Below are 27011 nucleotides of genomic sequence, written 5' to 3' on the forward strand. Positions count from 1 at the left end.
CAAAAGTGTCACTAGACATTGCCAAGTGTCCCCTGGGATGCAAAATCCCATCTAGTTGAGAACCTACTGCTATACATTAAGAAACTTACAAGATGTAGGAACTAATCACAATGTGTGGACCTTATTGGGATCTTGATTCAAACATATAGTGAAAAAAATTTATGAGACAAATTGGAAATTTGAATGTTGGATATTTGATGATATTAAGGAATTGTGAACTATTTTTAGTTAAACCTAATAAAGGTACGGGTTTTTTTTAATAGAGGCTTTATCATTCAGGTATACATGCTGAAATATTCATGGATATAATGATATGACGTTAGGAATTTGCTCCAAAAAAATACTAGGTGTTGGAGGAGCAAATGAAACAAAACTGGCAAGGAATTGGTAATTACTGAAGCAAAGCGATGGATACCTAGAAGCACATTATACTATCTACTTTTGCATATTTGATACTCTCTCTTTAAAAAAAAAAAAAATTAAAGTCAAGAAGACCAAGGTGGCTAGCATTCAGATGAACGATAAACCAACCAGGAGACTGAATCTTGAGAACATTCGACTGGTTTCCACCAACCACCCCCTGTACGCTTTTGCTCATATACATTCAAAGGCACTCAGACTAATCCATTTTAAGAGGAAAATAATCACTGTCTTTTAATTTAAAAGACAGATTTTGAAAAGTGAACTCCCAGGAAACCTTAAACCCCTGGAGCTCACAAAACACAGGTCAGCAAATGCTGCTTGAGGGAAGTTCCTGGGTCCTCAATGCTTTAGAAACTCCTATTATATTCATTTACTTTCTGAGTGTTTCTTTGTTCCTCTATGTCACTTATATTTGTCAATTTTGTTTTATTCAAAAAACTACCAGAGGCAGTGGTATTTTTTTTAATTTAGATACACAATAATATTTTTAAATTTAGGTACAAAGCATCATCAAGATATAACTTAAATATCCAACAGTGAACCAAGTAGTTAAGGCTATCTTCCCCTGAGGCTGTTCACAGAAGCTAATGATAAGCTACACTTAAAAAGATGTTATGGTAGTCTCCCCTTATCGATGGTTTCATTTTCCAGGGTTTCAGTTATAGCGGTCAGGCAAGGTCCAAAAATATTAAATAGAAAATTCCAAAAATAAACAATTCTTAAGTTTTAAATTGCATGCCATTCTGAGTAGGGTGATAAAATCTCGCACTGTCTGCTCCGTCCTGCCTTGGATGCCCCAGATGTGAATCATCCCTTTGTCAGTGTATCTACACTGTCTGCACTACCTATCCTGTAGTCCCTTAGTAGCCGGCTATCAGATCAACTGTCATGGGATCACAGCGCCTGTGTTCAAATAACCCTCATTTTACTTAATAATGGCCCCAAAGAACAAGAGCAGTGATGCTGGCATGATGCTAGCAATCTGGATATACCAAAGAGAAGCCATAAAGTGCTTCCTTTACATGAAAAGGTAAAAGTTCTCAACTTAAGGGAAAAAAATAGTAAGTTGAGGTTGATAAGATCTACGATAAGAACAACTCTCCTGACTGTAAAATTGTGAAGAAAGAAAAACAAATCTGTACTAGTTTTGCTGTTGTACATCAAACTGCAAGTTATAGCTACAGTGTTTGACAACTTAGTACAGTCTGTTATAACTGTTCTATTATTAGTTATTGTTATTAATCTCTGTACCTCATTTATAAATTAAACTTTATGACAGGTATACGTATATAGGAAAAAACATAGTACATATAGGGTTTGGTACTATCTGTGGTTTCTGGCACCCATTGGGTGTCTTAGAATGCAGATATGTTTCTACTATATACGCATATTAATAGATCTAAGGAAAAAACCATATGGTTCTCTCCACAGACACTAAAGAAGTCTCAGACAAAATTCAACATTCATTCATGATAAAAATACTAAAAAAAAAGGTGGGGGATTGAGGAGTACTTTCTTAAAATGATAAATTAGTCCTAAAGCTAGTATCTTCTTTAATGAGGAAACATTAGAGGCATTTCCACCAAGATCAGAAACAAAGAAAGCATACCCACTATTTGCCACTATTCAACACCGTAGTAGTGGTATAAGCCTGTATAATTATATAATAGAAATCAATCAGAGGTATAAGAATGGTGAAAGAAGTAGTAAAACTATCTCTACGTGCATATGATATGAACCTCTAGGGAGCTGATGACATAACTCAAAAAATTTTTTCAGCAAGGTAGCAGTATATAAAAGCAACATTAAAAAATCAATAGTCTTCATATACACAAATAATAACCAATAGCAAACAAATGGTAGAGAAAATCCCATTTACAATAATACCCAAAGCTGGGCATGGTGGTGCACACCTGCAGTCCCAGCTACTAGGGAGGCTGAGGTGGGAGGATCCCTTGAGCCCAGGAGTTTGAGACCAGCCTGGGCAGCATAGAGAGACCATGTCTCTAAAACACAAACATCTACCTTACTTCTTCCAAGTTTAAAAATATTTTTTTAATAAAATAAAAAACAAAAAACTATACAAGAAGAAATACATGAAAGACAAAAAAGTAGATGTAAATAATGAGGTATCACTGTTCTTGGGGAGAATGACTCAACATTATAGAAATGTCAGTTCTCAAAAATTTAATATAATCCCAATAAAAATGTTAACAAGCTTTTTAATATTAGTCAAGTTGATACTAAAGTTCATATTGAAAAGTCAATCTGCAAGAATAGCCAGAAAAACACTGAAAACACTTAATTCACTTAACTACAAGAACAAGATTAGCCTTACTAGACTTAAAAACATACTATAAAATCCTCTATAATTACAACAATGTGGTGCTGGTACGTGAATGGACAAACAAATCAGTAGAACAGAATAGAAAGTATAGAAACAGACCCAAGTATATATGGAATTTTCAGCATGTATACACACACACACACACACACACACGCAGGTGTGTGTGTGTTTTGGCATCTCAAGTCTCTGGGAAAATATGCACATTTTAATAAATAGTGCTGGGAATTGTTAGCAATTTTTTTAAAAAGTATATTCCTACTTCATACTGTATACAAGAATAAAATCCAAATGGATTACGGATCTAAATTTTAAAAATAAAAACACAGGTAAAATCCTTTTTATCTTGGGGCAGAGAAAAAATTTCCAACTATGACTCAAAATCCAGAGCCAAAAAAAGAAAAGGGTGACTGCATAAATATTTGTCTAAAATTTTTTTGCACAGCAAAAAAAATCACCATAAACAAAACCAAAAGACAACTAAAAACTGTGAGAGAGACTATTTATACATATGCTACAAAGTGCTGATATCCCTAAAATGTAAAGAGCTCTTAAAAATTGTGGGACAAAGGACCAAAAGCTTGATAGAATCAGAAAAAAAAAGTAATCTCAAAAGAAAGAAAGAAAATGGTCCTAAAACAAAAAGTTGTTCAAACTCATTTGTAATTAGAGCAATGCAGATTAAAACATAGATACCATTTTCATTTGTACAACTGACAAAGATTAAAAACATGACTACAAACCCTGATGGCAAGAATGTGGAAAAAGAGGCACGCTCATAGACTGCTGGTGGGAATGCCAATTCGCCCAACCATTCTAGAGGGAAATCTAGTAATCCTAATACAGCAACTTATGCATTTACCTTTTAAACAAGTAATACCACTTTTAGCAATCGAACCTGAAGATATACCTCCATCAATATGAGAATAAACATGAACAAGGTTATTCATTGCAGCATTGTTTGTACTTGCAAAATACTGTAAACAACCCAAGTGCCCATATACAAGAGAGTAGCGAAATAAAACTACATCCACACAAAAGAATACTATACAGCAGTTAAAAAAAGAGTAAGAAAGATCTCTATGAACTGACATGGAGTGATTTCCAGTATATACTGTTAAGTGAAAAAAGCAAAGTGCAAAAGAGTATTTATAATACACTACCTTTTACATAAAGAAAGTAGGTAAAAGAAAATACACATGCAGCTGCTCAAACCAGCTCCCCTCCCCCACACACAGAAAAGATAAACCAGAAACTAAGACTGATTACTTACAGAAGGTGGGTGGGAAAGAGGTGGAAAGAAGGTAGAAATGGGAACATCATGGGAGGGATAGAAGGAGTGACATTTCTAAGTATTATCTTTTCATCTAACTCTGACTTCTTAGAAACATAGTAATGTTTTACACATCCAAAAAATAAACTAACAGTTAAAACCAACCAGAATAGGGGAAGAATCCAAAATGCAATACAAATAGTAACAAATGAACCTGACTATATTACTAATAAATGACTTACACTGAAGCAGGGGAGAAAAGAATTGACCTAAGTAACTGTGGAAAGCAAAGTTAATGACTAGATATTATAAGGCTAAGGACAAAAGAGGACTACTGTATACACAAATACTGTAAGCTACCTAGCAAATTTGTTTCTCATAAGGGTATAGATTAGCAATTCTAGGACTACTTTATGTATAAGCTAGAATTGAACAAATAAATAAGTACGTTGTAGATAATGAAAGCTAGGTTTCTCACTGTTGGGGGGGAAAAAAAGTTACAAGTAAGTAAAGAAGAAGGCTAAAATGAACCCTGAGGTGTTGGATTAGAATCAAAGGTATCATTATGAAAACACACTGCTTTTAACATAGATAGATACAAAAACAAATACAGATGTGCATGCTTGTGTGCCATTAGTGTGTGTCTCTGTCTACCAAGAAGGCCTAGAAACAATGAGCCCACCTAATGCCAGACCTTGGGGTTTTCTTGTTTTTGTTTTTTGAGACAGGGTCTCACTCCATCATGCTCACTGCAACCTTAAACTCCTGGGCTCAAGCAATCCTCCTGCCTTAGGCTCCAGAGTGGCTATGACTACAGGCGCACACCACTGCATCCAGCTAATTTTTCTATTTTTTGTAAAGATGGGGTATCGCTCTTGCTCAGGCTGGTCTCAAACTCGTGGCCTCAAGCAATCCTCCCACCTAGGCCTCCCAAAGTACTATGATCGGTGACACACTGCGCCTGGCTGCAGATCTTGGTTTCTAAACCAATAAAAAGGAACCAGGACTCACACAAATATACATGAAAATCATACAAGTTTCCCTTAATTCACATTATAATTAACAGGAAAATGTAGTATTTTTATGAATGGGAAATTATCACTACGGTAATAAAATGTAACTTCCAAAAGAACCAAAAACTTAGTAGCAGCTGTAAGATCAGCACCGGCCAGCTGTTCAAAAACTGTGCAAATTATCTTGGAATTTAAGTTGTTCAAATCAACCAAGGCTTGCTTTATAATAAAATGCTTCTATGCCTGTTTTATTATTACTCATGAGCTTCCACTTCAAGTCTTCAAAAATAAAAGCATTCCTCCCCTTGGATGATCAGAAAACTCAATTTCATACCTAAAAATAAAGGATATGAGAGTAGAAATCTGCCCCAAACTCATGGTTTAAAAAAAGCTTGATGAGAAAACTATGCCCCACAACTCCAAGCAGCCTGAGATAAGCCTCCTATATCACAACATATTTTGTTCAATAGCCAAAACTGAGTATCAATGTATAAAACTTTTATAAGTAAAACACACAAATACTCATATTCTATGATATGCCATTGCATCAAAAAAATTGAAGAAGTTCAAGAAAAAGTTTTTTGTTTTCTTATGGAAAGATACATGTTCAGCTAGTAAGTTTATATTACAACACCAACAGACTTAGTCATGAAGAACTGTATATAAAACAAATTTTTTAAATAATTCCATCTCTAACAATTTAAAAAAAAAATACACTCCAATAAGAAATCCATTTATAACGAGGATGAAAGCAGAGTTAAATTATAAAACTTTTCAAGTAAATATTTTATACACACTATAACAGTTATAATAATTTTTACATATTTATACTAAAGAAAATAATTTTAATAAATAACAAAAACAGTAAGATGTTTGTGGGCATCTTTCTGTGGAACCCTGACACCTCTGTTCATCTATGCACTGCCAAGATAGAGACATACAGCTCAAATTTAATCCTCTTCCTGAGGCTGGCTGTAGCTGAGGACGAAAAGGAGACCCAGTACCACATACTGTTGACAACATGAGCCCTGATTTAGCTAGCTACCTGAGTTCAAATACTAGCTCTCTCAACTTCTAGCTTTTCAACCCTTGGAAAGTTACTGAACTCTCTAGCCTTCAGATTCCTAATCTATAAAATGGGATGATAATAATAGTATTTATACAACAAGGTGACTGTGAGAATCAGATGAGTTAATAAATATCTAATGAAATTAAGAATAGTGCCGGGCACTCAGCAAAACATTCAATAAATGTTCCAGTGAGTTCCTGGGGCTCTGTAGAGCAAATACCTAATAAATTCCCATCCAATAGTATTATTCTAGGTAAAATTCTTCTATCTCCATGAACTAAGCTCTTCACTGACTCAAGCTTCAGGAACAGAAATTAATATAAGACATTTGTAAATTACCCAAACTGACTAGAAAATCCAAAATCCTTTGTCACCTGGATTATTACAATAGTCTTCTTGCTGGCCTCCCGGGTCTCACCTTTGCCTTCCTCCAGTCTATCTCCATATAGCAGCCAGAACAATCTTTCTAAAGGTTACGTCAACTCATCAACTCGTTTACTCATCCACTCAAAGCAAACCATCTTCTCAGACTAAAATCCAAAATATTAACCCTGGCCCACTTCACTCCACATGCATGTTGTTTCTCTTTCTAGAACATGAAAAACATGCTCCAGCCTTAGGATGTACTTCTTTTTCCTTTGGCCTAGCTCTCTCTCCCTAGACACTTGTCCTCAAATGTCTCCTCGAGGCCCTCCATTATCACACCACATGAAAGTAGCATTACCACCAGCCCTATCCCCCCTTTTTCCCCCTCACTCAATTTTTACTCATAGCACTTACCATTCATTTGTCATATATTTGCTTATTTCTCTTCTCCTGCTAGAATATAAGTTACAAGAGAACAAGAATTTTGTTTGTTCATTGCTATATTCCTAGCACCAAGAATAGTACCTGGTATACTACAAATTCTTGACCAAAGTCAATATCATACTTAATCATAAAACACAAGAGGCAATCCCATTCAAGTCAGAAATAAGAAACAAAATTAAAAATACTATATGTCAGTTACCAAATAGGCAAATTTTTAATTTTTTAAACTTTTCATTTTAGTGATTAAAGTATGCTTCAAACATTAAATAGTTTTTAAAAAAATCTTCAGTGCAAATGCTGCTCAGCAAATCTTTACACCTGGACACACTCAGGTAACCACCACCCAAGATCAAGATATAGAACGTGTCCTGCACCTCAGAAACTCCCTCTTGGTTAATATAGCCAAAAAAGGTAAATACTATTCTGACTTCTAACCCCAGTTATGCCTGTACTTGAACTTCATATAAATGGAATCAAACAGTATACTCTTTTGTGTCTGGCTTCTTTTGTTCAACTTAATCTGTGAGATTCAGCAATGTTGCTGTGTGCATCAGTAGTACACTCTTTTTTATTGCTGAGTAGCATTCCATTTTATAAATACACCAATTTATCCAATCTACTGTCATTGACAGGTTGATCCAGTTTGGGGACAAAATAAATAGTGTTGCCTTGAACATTTGGGCATGTCTTCTGGTGGAAATATTCACTGATCTACAGATTGGCCGCTTGTTGGGAGAATGGGGGTTAATAGTATCTTAGACTGGTGAAGATGCAGGGAATTAGAAAGTGGGCACTACTGGTGAGTGTACAAATTGGAATGGCCTTTCTAGAGGGTGATATGGCAATAGGCACAAGAAGCTTAAAACCATCTGTATCCTTTGACCAATAATACCTGTTCAAAGAAATGTCTTACTAAGAACACACATGCCAGGTGTTCTTCTAAGTGTTTTTACATGTATTAACTAATTTGATTTATTCTAAGGAAATAATTAGAGATGCCCCCAATGATTTGTTTAAGATGTCAATCATGTCATTATTAGTAGATATTTTTAAAAGTGGTGAACAAGGTAAATAACAATAGGGGAATGATTTTCAAATATATTGTACTTCTGTGGAATTAAACACTATACAGTCACTAAAAATGTTTTCAAAGAACATTAATGATATAGGAAAAAGCATACATTAATGAAAAAAGGTAACAGTAGAAAGCACAAAATAAATTCCTATTTTTTAAAAAGGGTATACATATAACTCAAATGTTAAAACAGTGGTGATCTCTGGAAGACATGGGTATTTTCATATTTTTTATATTTTTCTGCACTTTCCAATTTTTCTTTTCTTTTCTTTTTTTTTTTTGAGACAGAATCTCACTCTATTGCCCAGGCTAGAATGCCATGGCATCAGCCTAGCTCACAGCAACCTCAAACCCCTGGGCTCAAGCAATCCCTCTGCCTCAGTCTCCCGAGTAGCTGGGACTACAGGCATGTGCCACCATGCCTGGCTAATTTTTTTCTATATATTTTTAATTGTCTAGCTAATTTCTTTCTATTTTTAGTAAAGATGGGGTCTTGCTCTTGCTCAGGCTGGTCTCAAACTCCTGAGCTCAAACAATCCTCCCACCTCAGCCTCCCAGAGTACTAGGATTACAGGAGTGAGCCACCGCACCCGGCCTCTAATTTTTCTATAATTTATTGTTTTTATCAACCAAAAAGAATATGTGATTAAAGACAAATAAACAAAGGTGTTTACATCATAACAGGAAGACAATACTGTAATACAATTTAATTAGGGAAATGACGCAGTTTTGTACAGGATGATATAAAAGTACTACAGAAAGACATCTAGCCTAGAGATTAGGGGGCAGGGCATTATCAGGAAAGCTTTCCATTGTCTTATTTCCACTGAGAACTCAGAGAGGGAGAACTCCATCTCTAGGTGGGAAGGAACCTTCCCAGGAAAATCCTGTTAATTTCTCAGCTCATTGCCCCTAGGGTATCAATTATACATTGTGACCTGGCCTAGCAAGTGTTCTTTTCTCCTCTCACTTGCAAAAAGACTTAGCCAGATTGAGCGATGGGAATTCCTGAACACCCAGGATGGAGCCAAAATTTAACAGCCTCTGACCTGGAAGAAGTTGGTTCCACCCACCCTACCACCTGACTGAGAAGCATAAAGGAAGGGCCTCTTTTCTCATCAGAAAAAATTAGGGCAACAATGTTTCAGATTTCCTTAAGGTCTGGAACTCTAGGCAGAGTAAACTAAAATTTACATATGTTCAGAGTTTAAAAAGTTCTCCTACTTTAAGAAATAAAGTTATCAAGAAATTATCCAGGCAAAGGTAATTCTCTGTATCCAACCTCCTACTCCCCCTTGCTCCTCTGCAGATGGATCACCTCTGGAAACCAAAGGAAAGTAGAGGAGCATGGGGATTGAAGATACAACTTAGTCCTTTAGGGGCCAATTCTCATGGAAGTAAATACTTGCTTAATAATTAATACATAAGATATATTTTGCTGGGTTCAAAAAAATAATCACTCATTTCATGGTACAATGAACATTAAATATTCATCAAAGGAAAAACATATAGACCTCAAATTACTAACACTTCATTAAGAATTAAATGTACTAAAATGATACTGCAGAGCACTATCACTAAATTTTCTAACTTTTGACCTCTGAACCACATTAAAGTCTCAAGAATTGATGGTCAAAAGGACCTATTTTAGAGTCACCTCCATAGTCACGAAGTTACAGAAATTTATGTGACAAAGCAGAGACAGCATAGTTGTTTTGTCCTTGCTCTCCCTCCTTTCCCATTGCCCTCTTCAGTACCTCCCCAACTGCTCCTGTTTACAAATTAATACTTAAATGTATTGCAAAATTCTCCATAAAATACCTGAGGCTTTTCATGGTTACAGGGTTAAGTTACCTAAGCTAAGATAAATAAAATTCTAGTCTAAAATTTACTAATCTATCAAATCTCTACATTGCATAATGGGACAAATTTCTTATGCAGCTTAAAACGCCTCAACTCAATTTCATAAAATAGTTCTTTGAAAAAATAAGCATTTACATAATCACCAGAGATTCTGATTTTAGTCTAACTAGAACCTAAATTTTTGGATAATTTCTATTCTGGTTGCTTAGAATATGTTATGGGAACAGAGGATGTAGAAAATAGAACTGGAAAAATTTGGCATCTTCAAATTTCACTTTTACATGTAATCAAAATACAGAAAAACACCAGTCTGGAGTAATAAAAAAGCACTCTGGATAATTTATTCTTAATTACAAGTGGCAAAATTGTAGTAATATTCCCCAACCATATACCAGAATCTGGTATATGTGGTACCAGACTGCTAAAGATTATCTTTGTACAAAACAAGGACGCTGCCCTTCTTTTAAAGTGATAATGTGTTCTATCTTGTTTTCTGTTGTTAGATTTGTCTAACGTGAAAACTGATTAAGTAAAACTAACTGTACTTAAAAATTAAGTAAAACCTAACACTAAACACTGAAAAGAACACTGTCATTTAAATGGTTTTCTCTCCCTGGACCAGTAGAGGGAGACTAAGACATCTGGCCTGGTCGTGTAGTGTTTCTGTAAAATTGGGGAGGGGGAAGCGGAGGCTGTATTTAAATGTCCTGCTGTCAATCAAAAGACACTTCCTACAATCACAGTCACCATATCTGCTATTACTCGTGAGCGTGCTGTCGCCAAGATACAACACCAAACGGGGCCCGGGAAACCTGCTTCACCTAAATGTGACCGCAGGCTTTGCCACAACACCCAAATAAGGACTTTAGGAGCCCAACCCCAACTAGTTTCTTTGTTTAAATGCCTGCGAATCCCTCCCACGCCGGAGTCAAGAGGCTGTGGCGCCGCCCTTTATTAGCCTCACACTTTGATTACAAAACACACGAGTCGGCGGCCTGGCTGCGGAGGCGGCCCGAGCTCTCTCAAACGTCAAACCCGGAGCGCAGCGGCGGCTGAATCAGAGGGCAACGTCCTCCGCCGCCGCCGCCGCCGCCGCCACCGCCGCCAGCCGGCCCCAAAGCGCCCGTCCGGCCCACTCAAGTTCACCGGCCCCCGGGCACCGCCGCCGGCCGCCCGCTGTCGCCGGCCTTCGGGCGACGGCAACTGCACTCTTAATAAAGTTTGAGCCGCGGCGCGAGGGCGACGCAGGGGGTCTGAGGAGAAGCAGTCCCTTCGGGCCCCCACCGCCCACTCCATCCGCCCCACCCCCGGTGAGCAGGGGGTGTGTTGAGGTTGCGGGCCACGACCCGAGGCAACCTGCCGCCCGCCGGGTCCCAGGACCCCAACTCCCCCCGACACCTTTCAAGTCCCCGAGAGAGTGCCTCATCTGTTGCTCTGTTTACTCCGCGGAGCCCCGCCGAGCTAGCTGGCGCGGTCGCCTTCCCAACCTGCCGCCTCCCAGGCCCACCGCCGCCCCCGTCCCACCGGCCGAGGAAGTTTGATAAAGACTGGGAAGGGGGCGCGACGAGGACCCGCGGCGGGGGGAGACGCGGGGCCGGAGCGAGCCCGTCGCCGCCCGGAAGGAAGGAAGGCGCGGCGGCCGGCCGGACAGAGCCGCGGGGCGGCGGACCGGGCGGCGACTCCGGGCCGGAGCCCCGGGCGGGGCGGGGCGGGCGGCGGCCGGGCGAGGGGCTGCGGACCGGGCCAGCGCTCTGCCCGCCGCCCCCGCCGCGTCCGCCCGGCCGCACACCCTCACCCCGGGCTCCCCCTGCCAACTTCTCCGCCGGCCCCCTTTGTTCCTGATTGTTGTGGCGACTCTTCGCCCGGGCCAGGCGAGCTCATCCGCTCCCCTCAGCAGCCCGCCCGGCGCTCCGCGAGTCCGGGGCCCCGCTGCCCAGCCCGGGGGCTCCGCGCCGGGGCCCCCTGGGCGCTGGGCGCGGCGCGGCGGCCGGACGGAGGGAGGTGCGGACCGGCGGCCGGTCGACCGGCCGGCGGCGGTTGGTCGGTGGCCGGCGGCGGCGGGGCTGGAGGGGGTTTATTTACCTGCCGTGGAACCAGTCCTTGCAGATATCACACTCGATCATGAAGCGGTTCACGTCGTACGGCTGCCGGCACACACAGTACACCGGCGGGGGCGGCGGGGGCGCCGAGGCCCGGCCCGGAGCCGCCACCGACACGGCTGCCGCGGCGGCTCCAGCTGCTGCTCCCGCGGCCACCGCCGCCGCCGCTCCGGCCATCTTTAAAAAACACTCACACGCTCGCTCGCTGCTCCGCTCGCCGACTGGAGCGAGCGCAGCCGCCAGCCAGCGCCGCCCCCTGCAGCAGCCGGAGCAGCAGCCGCGGCGGCGGCGGCGGCGGCGGCGGCGGCGCCTCAGTGCGCGCGCGCGAGGCCGCGACGGCGGGCGCAGGGGGAGGAGGCGGCGCGCGCGACGCGCGCGACGCGCGAGGCCCGGGCCCGGCGGCTTCCGGCGCTCGGCGCGGGGCCGTGCGACTCGCGCACGTCCTCCGGCCGTCGGCGCGCTCCCGGTTCCCCTCCGCGGCCATCGGGCGGAGGGACCCGCTGAAGGGCACGCGAGCCGGGCAGCCGGCTGCCCGAGAGGACACGCGCGGAGGGGCCGGGCGCGCGGCTGCGGACGGAGGAGGACGGCGGGAGCGTCCGAAGAGCCTGCTTGGTTATTTCGGAGTGAAAGCCGAGGCCGGGGGAAGTTCCTGCGGAGTGAAAAAGGGCAAATGTTGCGTCTGTGTTCAGAGGAGGGGAAGCGAGGAAGTTTCCGCCTGCCAGGGTCACCTCGCGGCTGGGGGAGAGTCTTAAATCAATTAGCAAGCGCCGGCTGAGGACAGGGGATGCGGCCCCGCGACCTGCGTGCGTCCTTGCCGAGGTGCCACGCCGGGCCAGTTGTGCCTTTCCCAGGTGGAGGAATGTGCGGTGGAATCCACTCAAACTTTGGAAAACATCCCACCCGAATTCCCATCGAGCAGCTAGGAAACCAGCGTGTTGATGGAGCCACCGTTAGGTGGAAGAGGGTTGTCCCTAAGAGAAATTCATTTATGTCTGTCCGCCGATAGGGACCACCCTTGAAATGGGGTTGGTGGAGAGAGGGATGGAGAAGAACCGGCGTGTTTATAAATAACAAGACTTAGCTGCGAATGCTTTCGACTCCCAAGTTGGGAAGATAGGGGTAAAATTCTAAATGACTTTTCCCTCGGAAGAGGGATACTACAAAAAGCGGATCGAAAGGGACTTGGTTCATAATAGACTGTCAGTAATAATTTTTGAATGAAGGATGAAATTGAGAGCCAAATGTGAGATGATAAACTGAAGAATAAAGACAGCTAACAAATATTAAACACAGAAAAAGATTGCCTTGAGATCATAACTACGAGAGTTGGAACGGTTGTTAATTTGTAGCTGAATTTCTGCAGGTGTCCAGGGAAAGCCCTACAGCTCCCTAAATAATGTAAGTGGAGGCTGGAGGGTTGTCCATCTCACCCACCTCCAGACAGATAATCTCCTTGTTTTAATCTCCTTGTTATAGTTGAGGGAAGCTAGTAACTTGCCTAATGTCTCATAGATTGGAGCTGGAACTGAAATTTAAGTTTCCCAAACAGTCCTTTTTCTAACACATCACTGTTGGGCACACGTTATCACGGAAAAAGAAAAACTTGAACATTATAGCTGACCACACACACTGAATGAGTTTGAAACATATTTCTACTGGAGAAAAAAGAAAAGTTACTGTAATTTTGGCATATGTTTAGGGGCATCATAGATTAGTGAAGTGGAAAGAGCCAGCTGCTTCACATAAGCTGTGTGACCTTGGGCCAGTCACTTCATTTCTCTTGAACTAGATCCCTAAACATCTGTTTAAAAAAAAAATGATGGATAATAATACCTTCCTTAATTACTCAAAGAGGTTTTGTAAGAAGCAAAGGAGCTATGTATTTTAAAATGTACTTTGTAGAGGGTGTGTGTTGTCGTGTTAGAGTCCGGGTGAGGAGAGCATCCAAGAATAAAACTGGCTTGATGTGCCCTGTTCTCTGGGGGCCACCTGGCCTTGGGATGTCAACATGGGGATATGTGGAAGGGGCAGCAGAGGCAATGAAAGATTGGTTATATAAGGATTTGGTCAAATAAGCACAGTTATATGTCACTTAACATCAGGGATAGTTCTGAGAATTTCCTCATATTGCTCCTGGGCTACAGACCTGTACAGCATGTTACTGTACTGAATACCGTGGGCAATTGTAACACAATGATAAATATTTGTGTATCTAAACATAGAAAAGATACAGTGAAAATATAATCTTATGGGACCACTACCAACATCATTATATGGCACATGACTATAAATATATTAGGGAAAATGGGAGCCAGATTTCTCACTGTAGAGGGAGAGAATTACAAATAAGGAATGAGAAAACTAGAATGAACCTTTTGATAGTGGACTAGTAATGGAGGTTTCAATCTATTATTATTTGTAGAAATAGATACAGATACATATGTACATATGTACTCTATCCATTGAGAGGATCTGGGAGTAGTGATGACACATGAAACAATGAGAGCATCTAGCCTAGATCTTGGCTTCTAAATACCATTCTCCACTTAAGTTTTCTTCTTGGAAAAGTAATTGATTCCAGAAAAAGAGAAGAGAAAGTACAGGATGAGCTTGGAGCCTCTAGTTATACCAGAAAATAAGGACATGCTCAAGGAATAATGGGGCATGTTAAAATGACAGGGGCCAACTTGTGTCCCACTGGCCAAATCAGGGATAAATTGAGCTTCAAAATAAAAAAAGGTCATGTATTTTAACCTATTGAATACTATAGATTAAGTAAATATATAAATTGAAATTGCGCTAAGGATTGGAATATTTACATAGTTTCAAAGTATCTCCCTGCAAAACTCTTATTAATTACAAAAGGAACTAGAGCAATTTTAGTGTTGAGAAGCCTGGCAGGCACTATCTTACTCAGGTGATCAAGTGCCATCAATAATGGACAAATCGAGATCACATGCCACCTGACAGGATTCAGTGAGGAGAATGCTAGCATTACTTCTGTGCGTTTCTGCTCCATCTACTTGACCCTCCAGTTGGAAATGTAGCTAGTTTTAAGAGTACATGAAGAGGTCAGTAAAGAATAAAAACACAATAGGCATACAAACCTGTAAGGAAAGGTTAAAGAATTTGTAAACACAAAGATCTGACCTTGAGAAGAAAGGGATGAAGGCTAGAACTTTGGATAATGCCAAAATTGTAGTGGCAAGCTGCATACATAGTAATTAAACACATGGGTTTGGATTCACAACATACTACTTCTGTGACAACTTATTAACACTTGGATTTTAGTTTTCTCATTTTAATGGGGATTATAAGAATATCTGCCTCACAGGATTGGGCACATTAAGATAACACGCTGGGCACAATTCTTAGTACATAATAAGCCACGTAGCTATTAATTATAATTATGAATAATTTTGTTTATTAATAATAAAGAGCACATCTCTATTATGAAGAGCAGCTAAAAAGTCAGGAGTCCTTTTTAGACTAGCAGAGTATTATCTCAGAAACAAGGGAGAGAGAATTTCAGAAGGAAAATATCTTGAAGAAAGACACCCAGCATCATGCCATTGTCAGTTGACAATGACTGTGGGACTCCCTCTACCCTTTTCCTTTGTGGGCACTCTACTGCCCTCAGTAGAACTCTCTTGATTTTCATATCAAATCTAAGCTGTTCTGTTGTTTGTTTTTAAAATTCTACATGTGCATAAAACCTCATTTCTCTGACAAGGAATGTTTGCTCTAACCTAACAATTCTGCTTGCTACTACTAATGATACTTGTCTATCTCCATAACAATGTCTGCTGTTCTCTTCCTTAGAAAACAAACATACTTTGGGGATGCTACATTAAACCACTGACATGCATTAAATGGTAGTTATTTATTCTTGTGTAGCACTTTGTATTAATCCTCACCAAAGCCTGTTCATCAGATTAACTAGAGTAAACAGGGAACAGCCTGCCTAAAGTTGTAGTGGGAAGACTGGGCAATTTTAAGGGAAGAGGATGGAAAGAGGAGGGAAGAGGATGGAAAACATTGCCCAGGGAGAAGAGATCTTGAAGAACTGTTGATGCTAGGAGGAAGGAGAACAGAGTCCCAGTAGAGAAAGCAGGACCCAATAAACAAAACTCAGCAGTTTTGTTGATTGCATGATTTTCTTTGCTTCTACCCCAATAGCTGGGGAAAATCCTAAATTGACAGCCCAAGGTTAAGATATTATTAAAGGAGGACTGTAATCATGTTGAACATACTCAATGAAAGTGCAAATGTAAGAATAAAACAGTAATGAGAGAGTAGGGAAATTAGTAAGCAAAGTGAATAAAAGATGTAGCCTGGCATTATATGCTTTTCAGAGGATACGGGATAAAGTACACAGTATCACCTATGAAGTATCCTTGCCAAAAATGTTTAACCTGAATATAATTAATCCTTTAGACTTAACTTCCAGTTTATAGGAAATTCAGGAGATAGAGCAACAAGTTGCATGATATTGCAAGGAAATAGGACAAATCCAAAATGTGAAACATTCCACAAGACAACTGGCTTAGTTTCTTTCAAAAGTTGTCATAAAAAAAAAAAAAAAAAGAGGACTGGCAAGGGGAGGAACACTTCTAGATCTGGATAACTGTGTTGAGAACCATAACCAAATACAATTCATGAACCTTGACATACCCTGATTCTAAAAAGTCAGCTATAAAAGATAGTTTGGAGGAAAATTTAAATTGTTAAATATAATCTAGATATTAGATGATATTAAGGAAATATTAATTTTCTCTGGTGTCATGTAATATTGTGGTTCTGTAGAAGAATGTCCTTATTTTGGGGAGATGCACGCTGAGACTTTTAAAGGTGAAACATTATGTCAGGACTTGCTTTGAAAAATTCAACAGAAAAAAGGAGGGAGAGAGAGATGGAGATGAATGAAGCAAATACAGTCATATTGACAGTTGTTAAATCTAGGTCATGATGTGTCTATGGGTGTTCATTGTACTTGTCTTTCAACTTTTATGTATTTTGGAAATTTTTATAATAAAATTTTTTAAATATAGCCTTTTTCTTGAGTCTGTTCAGAAGTTAAATCTTGTTAAAATACCTTCTAAAGTTACACCTGTCTTCCAGAGATCAGAATGTTGTGGGGCAATTGTTTTGTCAAGCTTTACAACCCAAATGGATTATGAAATAAGGAGGTAAAATTTGGTCCTTCTAAAGGCGGATGAAGAAGACACTTTTTTAGATTGATATAGACACATCCAGAGAGTCTCCTAAATCCTAGTGCTGTGCCCCCATGCCTCTACGCCTACTCCAATGAGAGATGTTACACTCTCCTGAGAGAGAGTGCCGAACATGCGAGCAGTGTGGAAGCAGGAGAAAGTTGAGAACCACCGTGTTAGACTGATGTTTCCTTATATAAAAAAAAGTTCCACATTTACGCAAGTCTAACCATGAGAAAAACATCAGACAGATTCCTACAGAGCCACATTCTACAAAGTACCTGCCCAGTATACCTCAAACTGTCAAGGTCACGAAAAATAAGAAAAGTCTGAAAAACTGTCACAGCCAAGTAGAGCCTAAGGAGACATGACAATTAAATGTGACATGCATCGTCCTAGATGGCATCCTGGAAAAGAAAAAGGACATTGGGTTAAAACTAAGGAAGTCAGAATAAATTATAGGCTTTCGTTAATAATGTATCAGTATCAGCTCATTAATTGTAACAAATATATCAGACTAATGTAAGATATTAATAACAGGGGAAACTGGGTATGTGCCTATGGGAACTCTACCATTGTCTCAATTTTTCTGTAAATGTAAAATTGTTCTAAAAAAATAAAGTCTATTTAAATTTTTTTTTACGTTTTACCTTTAAGGGACCTATAACTCAGAGCTATCCCAAAATCATAAATGCTTTGAATTTGCATATTACTTTGATCTATCAAAACACTGTTATACACAAAGAGTATCTACAAAGTCTCTATGTTTCAAATGCCAACCTAGTTAGTAAAGAATAGTCATGCAGGGCACTACGATGGCTTCTCATTTGGAGTTCTACAGCACTTCATTGTAGCTTGGGAAGATATTCCTGGTTGGGTGAATAATATGTTATTAATAATGGTTAAATCAGGAAAATTATGCATATCTGTGTACCTGTTATTAGCCTGAGGCATTGGTAAACTTTAAAGTAGCAGGAAATTTAAAATTTTATTCTTCCATTCACGAATTCATTAGTCATTATTGTCTACTAAAGACATATTGTAGTTGCTAAGCCTCAAAGGGCTCCTACTGTGTGAAAAAGATAGACAAGTAGATAAAAATTACAACATAGTATGCTAAGTAGGGTGGTGGAGAAAAACACAAAGAGCTGTGGCAGCACAAAGGAGGGACAACTAACCAGACTGGGGTTAATCAAAGAATGTTTAGTCCTAAATGACAGATTAACCTTGAAAGAATTTCTACATCTTTCACCCTCCCCATTTATGAAAATGAAAAATTTTCCTTTCCAAGCAACATAAAAAAATTTTATTCCCAATTCAAGTAGATTTTTTTGTGTTGCTTTTTTTTTACTGTCAGGTGTTTGTTTTTTTACATTATAAGAGGCAAACCAAATAAGGTAATATTTACCAATAAATAAGATTGGGATGTGTATCTTTGAAGGGGACTGAATGAGAGATAGTGCCAAAATCTCCAGTGTATCAACAACCACAGACATTTATTAAGCACTAAAGGCAGTGTGTTTGGCAGTATTGCAGATATAAAGAAAACGTTGATAAATACCGTAGTAGAAAATTCTGGGCAAGTTTCTAATAAATTTTTTTTCCACTCTTATTTCAGAAGTCAGTCATCCCTGGTTCTAATTGATATGTCTAATTGATATGATCAACAGTCACTCCTAATGGTCAATAAACAAATATTTTTTAAATTCAAAGAATCTCTTTCAAATTGAATCCAAATGACAAGTAATTCTTTTGTTACCTGAAAATTGCAACACAAAATATATATGTAATAAATTCCAATATTGTGCGTTGTCCTTAAAATTCTCATATATGTCTTATAATCCTTTTTCCCCATGGATAACTAATTTATGGCCTAATAAATCTATAGATTTAATTAAATTTTGAGTCCTCTCTCTTTATTTTATTGCCTTACAGATTTATTCCATTATAGGTCCTAATTAGGAAATTAACATTAAACCCAAAGGCATTGGAAGTTTTAATTTTGTTTTCTAATTTGCACAAAAGCTGTAAAATACTAGTAAATATATTTCTTCATAGTATAGGAAATAGAGTTCAGAATTCCCAGCTATCTTTTGCTTAAGTACTTAAAAATAGTCATAAAGTATAGTATATTCAGGGCTAGTTATGAGAAAGGAGTTTGTATTCCCATATGTTTGAGAAAGAATAGCTTTAAAGATGCTGTCAACAAGTATACTAAAAGAATTACTTTAGCATGTAGTGACAAAAACAAATTGGGTTAATAAGATTTCATGGAGGTCTGTTTCATGTAAGGCACTATGCTGGATGTCACGAAGAAAATAACAGAAAGACAAAAATAGTGCCTGCTTCTACGAAAGTGATAATTTACAGGAGTAAAAATGGTGAGCAAAGGGTTAATCATGAGGTCTGCAAGGAGCTCTGAAGAGCCAAGATTTTCAGAGGACTTAGAGAAAGGGGCACTCAAGAACAAATACAAAATCGCAGCACAGACTTGTATAAAAGGTGTCAGGAAGATTAAAGCGCAGGACTAGCGGAGCCTTGCCAAAATAAGTTATGGACAACCAAAAGGACTCTTTAATCTATATTTAGAATGAGCAAAAAGAACAAGGAAGGTGTAGGCATGATGCTTGGGGCAGATGGTGTAATATTGACAGATGATAAAGCAAAATTGGTCAACTTCTATTTTGTTTTCATCTTTCTTACTGGTAGTTGTCTTTGAGCTAGAAAATACTCTCCACCAAAAAAGATGGACATCAGACTAAGTATTGATTTGACCCACTTATTTGTAGCAGGATTGGGCAGACAAGAAAGCTTCCCTATTTGAAATCAGACTAAGTTTCTCGAGTGAGGCCAAAGGGAAGTATCAAAGTATGGGAGAAGTGGAGGCAGGTGTGCTAGAGAAACAGACCCAGGTGCAGATGCATAGAGAAGGGTGAGTTTGTCATAAAACGGAAAAAAAAAAGCCCATTGTCCAAAGGAAATGTTAAAACCAGATGACAATGCAGAAAAGACAGTTGGCAGTGGGAGCAGAGACAATATAGCAGAGAATGGAAAACAGAACTAGTATTTCTGTACCAGGAACTCTCTGAGCTGCTTAGAATAGATTGTCTCATTTAATCCCTACAACAACCTTAATGTAAGTGGTGTTATGATCCTTGGGCTTTTCTAATATAGAAAATAAGACAATTTGCCTAAGGTTATGCAACTAGTAAGAGGAGCAGGTGAGATTTGACCTGAGCTCTTCACAGTCTGTATTTTTCTCTGTATGCTGAAGAGGGCACAGTAATGTGGATTCCAAGGGTCAGTGGACTCAAGAATCTGAGGTGTCCGTTGGCATGAAGGATGTCTATGAGCAAGTATGCAAGAGCCTCCATCACGGGGCTGGAGTTTAGGGGTAGGATGGCCTCCCCTGGGCAAGGAGACACAAGGACAAAGGGACATAAGGAAAGTTTTGGAGGTGATGGATATGTCTGTTACCTTGATTGTGGTGATGGTTTTATGGGAATGTGCAAATGTCCAAACTCATTAAATTGTACACATTAAATACATGCAGTTTATTGTATATCAATAATACCTCAATAAAGTTGTTTGTTTGTTTGTTTGTTTGTTTAAAAAAGAACAAACTTAGGTACTAGGCATAAATTGACTTGCATATATCAAAAGAATGACCTACCCACAGGGATTAGGACAGAGGCCAGGAATTAGAAGCACAATTCAAGAAAGGTGATTTTATGCTGAGCTGCTTAAGTACTTCCTCTGGAGATTCACGAAACATGAGAGAAGGGGAAAGGGAAACCCCAGGACCAGAGCTAAGCAGAGGCCTAGAGAAAAATCTCTCAGATTGGAGAGGACAGAAGGCTACAAGACAAAAGTCTCCAGGAATTAAAAAATAATGAAGCTGATAGAGTATTTGAAATGGTCTTTTTGACATTAGAAAAAATAACTGACAAGAGTGTGGCAGATATATAGGAGCATTTGGGGGTAAATTAATAAATAAGCACTTAGAAAAATAAGCAAATAAAGGGAAAAGTCAATTTTAACTTTAGAACAAACTGAAGTTGTAAGACAGAGAAATCATAGCACACTATGGGGTTATGTAGTGAATCCCATTTAAACTCTGGCTATTAATTTAAACAAAAAAATGTCAGCCGGACTGGTGGCTCCTGCCTGTAATCCCAGCACTTTGGGAGACCGAGGTCAGAGGATCCCTTGAGCCCAGGAAATCGAGGCCAACCTGGGCAACATAGTGAGACCTGCCTCTACAAAAGATATTAGCTGGGTGTGGTGGTGCATGCCTGTAGTCCCAGATACTCAGCAGGCTGAGGCAGAAGGATCGCTTGAGCCCAGGAGTTTGAGGTTGCAGTGAGCTATGATCACACCACTGTACTCCAGCCTAGGTGACAGAGTGAGACCCTGTCTCAAAACAAACAAACAATGTAATGTAATTGTCTGTACTTAGAAGATGGAAAGAGGAGAAAGGAAGCAATGGAGGAAAGAGTTAAATCTTCAATAACAAATAACAGGAAGTCAGTAGATGATAATGTCCAAAACTGAGAAACTGAGAAAGAGCCACATAAGTATTTTATTGAGAAATATGGAGTTAAATAGCAGAAAGTGGCTAAAACAGTTCACAGTAGTTGCCAGTAGAAAATGGGTCTGGGTGTCATGGAGGGTGGGAGGAGGGTACGAGTGTAGTATTGTGAGCAGAGACTGCTTCTTTTCATTATAAAGCATTTAATGCTATTTGATTTATTAATTATATCCTTGTGTTATTATGATAAAATTGTTATTTCTTATTTTACTATTTTAGAGACAGGGTCTCACTCTGTCACCCGGGCTGGAGGGCAGTGGCATGATCATAGCTCACTGCAGCCTCCAACTTCTGGGCTCAAGCGACCCTCATGCCTCAGTGTCCCAAGAAGCTGTGATTACAAATGTGCCCACCACACCCAGCTAATTGCATTTTTTCTTTTTAAGCAGATGGGATTTGATTGTTTCAAAAAAAGAAACAGAAACCACATGAAAGTAATCATGGGTCTTCCCAAGAAAGCCTCAGCGAAGCCTCAAACTCCAGTCACTGCATTTATAGAAAAGGAGTGAGCCATGGGACAGTCACCAGGGTAACTCATTAAAGAACTCGTTTGGAACCACGAGTGAACAAGTGCGCCCTTGCCTCTCAGCCTCAGAGACAGAAATGCCAGCAGCCATGGCTTTGCCCGAGGCCAGTTGTTCTTAAACCACTGGGCTTGTTCCTGGGCTTGTTCGAACCCAGAGTGTTGAGCCCCACCCCAGCAGTTCCAGTAGGTCTGGGGTGAGGCCGAGAATTTGCATTTCTAGCAAGTTTCCAGGTCATGCTGATGCCACTGGTCTGGGACCACACCGAAAACCACTGGTCTAGGCTGGAGCTGGCACTGCTCTCTAAAGAAAACAGGCACCGTGCCCGAAGAGGACTCCTAAGGGGACTGTGAGCTGGAGGAGAGACACTGCAGAGCTTAAGGTAAGTCCAGGCCTCCAGAACAGACACCAAGTAAATGAAGAAGGAAGAGAACAAGGAGGAGTAAAAGGCAGGGATAAATATACACCCAGGTTCTATTCTCCCAGAATAAAGCTGTTCTCACTTTGATAATGGAGGAGTTCCCCAACCTGTTGGCCTACTGCCAACCTACCAGGCTAGGCGAATGCTTGTAAATAGTCCTCACCCACCCACCTAAAACCCACAGTCAGGGCTCCCATTCGGGGAAGAACCATGTTAATAAACTGCAGCAAAAGCCCAACCCAGCTACATAATAATAAACAGAAACTTATAAATATGAAAGTACAATAAAGGCATGTGAAGAAAAATCAACTGCATTAAAAAGGACTAACATGAAAAACAAACACAAAAAGAAACAGCTCACCCTGGAAGAAACATGATTCAGGAACATGAGAGAATTTTTATTTTTCTTAATCCTAATGAATAGCCTCAGAGAAACTTGAGAGCAAATTTCAAGCAACAAGAGCAAGCTGCTATGAAAAAGGAGCCTTCGTAGTGCCTTCATAGTTTGAGGAACCGTTAAAAATTGATTGCCAAAATTTATTTATTTATTTATTTATTTAGAGACAGGGTCTCACTCTGTTGCCCAGGCTGGAATGCAGTGGCACAATCACAGCTCACTGCAAGCTCCAACTCCTGGGCTCAACATCCTCCTGCCTCAGCCTCCAGAGTAGCTGGAACTACAGGCCCATGCCACCATGCCCAGCTTTTTTCTTTTTTTTAACTGTTTGGTTTTTTTGTAGAGATAGGGTCTTGCCATACTGCCCAGGCTGGTCTAGAACTCCTGGCTTCAAGCAATCCTCCCACCTCTGCCTCCCAAAGTGCTAGGATTACAGGCATGAGCAACCACACCTGGCCCAAAATTTATTTATTTATTTTTTTTAAAGTGAATGAGCTGAACAATGAATGAACAAGTTAAAGACCAAATTAGTGATGTGGAAGATAAAACAAAGGACATCTTTCAAAACGTAATACAAAAAGGCAAGGTAAGGGAAGATACGAGAGAAAAATTGAGACATAAAAGATGACTGAAGTCCAACATCCATCTTTCAGTTCTATAAGGGAAGAAAACAAAGATGTGGAACAAAAAAATTACAGAAAGAATAAGGGGAAAATATCTAAGCATAAGAATGAAATGAATTAGTTGAGAGTTAAGAGCCCCACTAAATGCCAAGAACAGTGTGATAAGACCCACAGCTAGACATATCTTGGTGAAAATTCAGAACTCTAATGATAAAAATATATGTGTGCATGTATACTGAAAGCTTCCAGAAGAGAAAGCATGTTAACCTATTTTAGACTTACTGACATGCTAGATGCTTGAATATCTTCCAAGCAGGGCCAGCTTCATAATCTGCAGGGCTCTATGAAAATGAAAATGTGGGCCCCTTGTTCAAAAATTATTATTAATAGGTATTTCAGGCCGGGTGTGGTGGCTCACACCTGTTAATCCTAGAACTTTGGGAGGCCGAGGCGGGAGGATCGCTCGAGGTCAGGAGTTTGAGACCAGCCTGAGCAAGAGCGAGACCCCATCTCTACTAAAAAAATAGAAGGAAATTATCTGGACAACTAAAAATATATAGAAAAAATTAGCCGGGCATGGTGGTGCATGCCTGTAGTCCCAGCTACTTGGGAGGCTGAGGCAGTAGGATTGCTTGAGCCCAGGAGTTTGAGGTTGCTGTGGGCTAGGCTGACACCACCGCACTCTAGCCTGGGCAACAGACCGAGACTCTGTCTCCAAAAAAAAAAAAATAAGTATTTCAAGATGATGACAACAGAGCACCAAACCAAGCACGGAGCCCTCCTAAGCATGGGGCCTCTTATTTTCTTTTATTTCCTTTATTTCCAGGTCATTCTCAGCCTGTTGTATTTCATGCCACATTCCTTCCTGGAGTGCACAAGTCTCACGCCAATGGAAGAAGCCCTGCTTCCAAGTTCCAAGAAGCAAAGGTTTTGAATCTAGAATTCTATACTCAGCCAAACTGTCCATCAAGTAGAGGGGCAAATAGAGACATTTTTGGACTTGTAAATTTTAGAAAATTTACTCAACACCCACCCTACTGAAAAAATTATCTGAGCAGCTTTCAGAAAAACAGAGTTTCCAGAAAAAATGAAAAAAGTCTCTAAGAAAGAAAGTGACATGAAGTACCAGAAGCAGTGGTACCTGAGAACGACCTACAAATAAAGGAAGATAAGAAAATAGGAGATATTTAGATACTGATGCTTAAGTAATTTTTCTTTATACTTTAAAGTTTAGTGACATTGGATTACATTCCTCTCTATAGAACCAATCATTGTTGTTTTAATGGTGAATAATATAAAATAATTTTAATATGATAATAGCATTTAAAATGATTTTTATTCTTAGAATGAATCTATAGTCAAAGCATAGAAAAGTATAAGTATAGGTACAGAATAGAATGTAAATATTGTAAACCTTGATAAGGGAAAAAACAGTCTAATAAGGAAATGGGAGGTGAATGAGAAAACAAAGAGAAAAGTATGCCAATTTTTTCATCTGTCATAGCAGAGAGTCAATAGGATCTGCCTGAATTTGATAAATCCAGAAATAAAGATTTTAGTATTTTATCTGAAGTTGTAAAATATACCATGGAAGAACTAAAGAGGAACTAAAATGGTATATTCAATAAAAACGGATTAGGGAAAATAAGTGGCATTATAGATGTATTCAACTCTCCATTTTCATAATAGGGACTTTTTAAAAATTTTCCAGTTTTGTAGCAGAGAATCAATAGACACATTGATAAAACAAGAAACAAAGGTACAATCAAATTATTTCAGGTTTTATAATAACCATCATAAAGATTTAAAACAGAATCCTGAAAATGGAAGCTTCCGTGGACTGGGACTGAGAGAAAAGTTTGGGAAGGGGAGCATGGTGTTTCTTTGTATTCTATACTTTTCTGTTTCATTTTAATTTTTCTACGTAACCCATTCTTTCTATAATCAAGTCTAAGTTGAGCAAGAAAGGAAATGAGAGAAGGTGAGATCAGTAGGAGCCAGTATGGGTGGATGAACTTGACTTTCTTTCTTGATTTCCTGGTGCTATACTGGCCTAGCAAGAGACGCATTGCTACCATGTCCCAGGCCCTCAGTAGTGAACTTTAACAAGTAAAACAAAACAAAAAACGGTCCTCATGGAACTTGCATGCCAGTTCAGGAAGCTAATGTCCTATTAAGTTCTAAAGAAATTTCAGTTAGGGAAAGGGTCAAAGCAGTTCCCTGGGGGGTAGGGGGCGATGTGTTGCAGTTAAAGGTTGGGTGACCAGGGAAGGCATCACAGAGAAAGTGACTAAATGACTAAAGACATGAAAGTGATGAGAAGGTAGCCATGTGGATATCTGGAGGGAGTATTCCAGACAGAATAGCAAGTGCAAGAGTCCTGGGGCAGGAGTGGACCTGGTAAGTTCCTGAAACAGCAAGGAGGCCAGAGTGGAAAAAGCCAGGTGGAGTGTTTTAGGGGATGATGTCAGAAAGGTAAGGGGATGGGGAGGATCATGCAGGCTCTTTGAAAGACTGTGGCTTTCATTCTGAACAAGATGGCAAGGGAAGACCCTGCAATGTGGTATAGCACAGCACTTCTCAAACCTTAACATGCGCACGAATTACCTGGGGGTCATGTTAGAATGCAGATTCTGATCCAGTTAGCTTGAGTTGGGTACTGAGATTCTGCAATTCTTATAAGCTCTTGGGTAATACTAATGCTGCTGGTACGAGGACCACACTGTGCGTAGCAAGGGTAGCTCATTCAAACAGAACCAAGCTTCATTAGGGAAGTTTTCAACCGAGGACAGCTACATTTAAAATCTCTGAGCACTTGAGACTTTACTCATACAGTTGGACAGGTTATTTGGTTCAGATAAGGGTATACAATACTTAAAGAAGGAGAGAGTTCTTTCATTTGTAACTTAATGAAGACAACAGAAAGATCTATTGGAATTTGACCCACAATGATCCTTGGCAATTACACACAACTTCCTTTATGTATGTTTGTATGACAAACTCTGAAGGAATACTGTAGGTTCTAGTGTCAGTTCAGTGTCCTCACTAAGGAACTGGTGCCAATCTTTAAGAAGTGGAGCTATGAAACAAATTTCTGTGTGGAACATTCAGGAGCCTCTTTTTTTGCGTAGATCCTAAGCTGTCTGCGTCCTGTGTGTTTCAGTCTCTTACTGTGAGGTCCTAAATCCTTACTCACACTCATGCTGCAGAGTGGTTTTTGAGGACAAGCCTTTGCTTGTTAACTCTGGGAGAGGCTGCAACTAACTCTCTTCT

General features: G+C 40.0%; 1 protein-coding gene across 1 annotated transcript in view; it reads right to left on the bottom strand.

Annotated features, from left to right (window-relative positions):
- KDM7A (lysine demethylase 7A) overlaps positions 1 to 12146 on the bottom strand; it is a 73377-nt gene extending 61231 nt beyond the window's left edge. The window contains exon 1 of the mRNA XM_069461791.1: positions 11953 to 12146. Coding sequence (XP_069317892.1) covers positions 11953 to 12146 — 194 coding nt within the window. The remainder of the gene's footprint in view (positions 1 to 11952) is intronic.
- Positions 12147 to 27011: the final 14865 nt, after the last annotated feature.

Source organism: Eulemur rufifrons, chromosome 29 (genome assembly GCF_041146395.1).
Source record: "Eulemur rufifrons isolate Redbay chromosome 29, OSU_ERuf_1, whole genome shotgun sequence".
Classification (NCBI taxonomy): domain Eukaryota; kingdom Metazoa; phylum Chordata; class Mammalia; order Primates; family Lemuridae; genus Eulemur; species Eulemur rufifrons.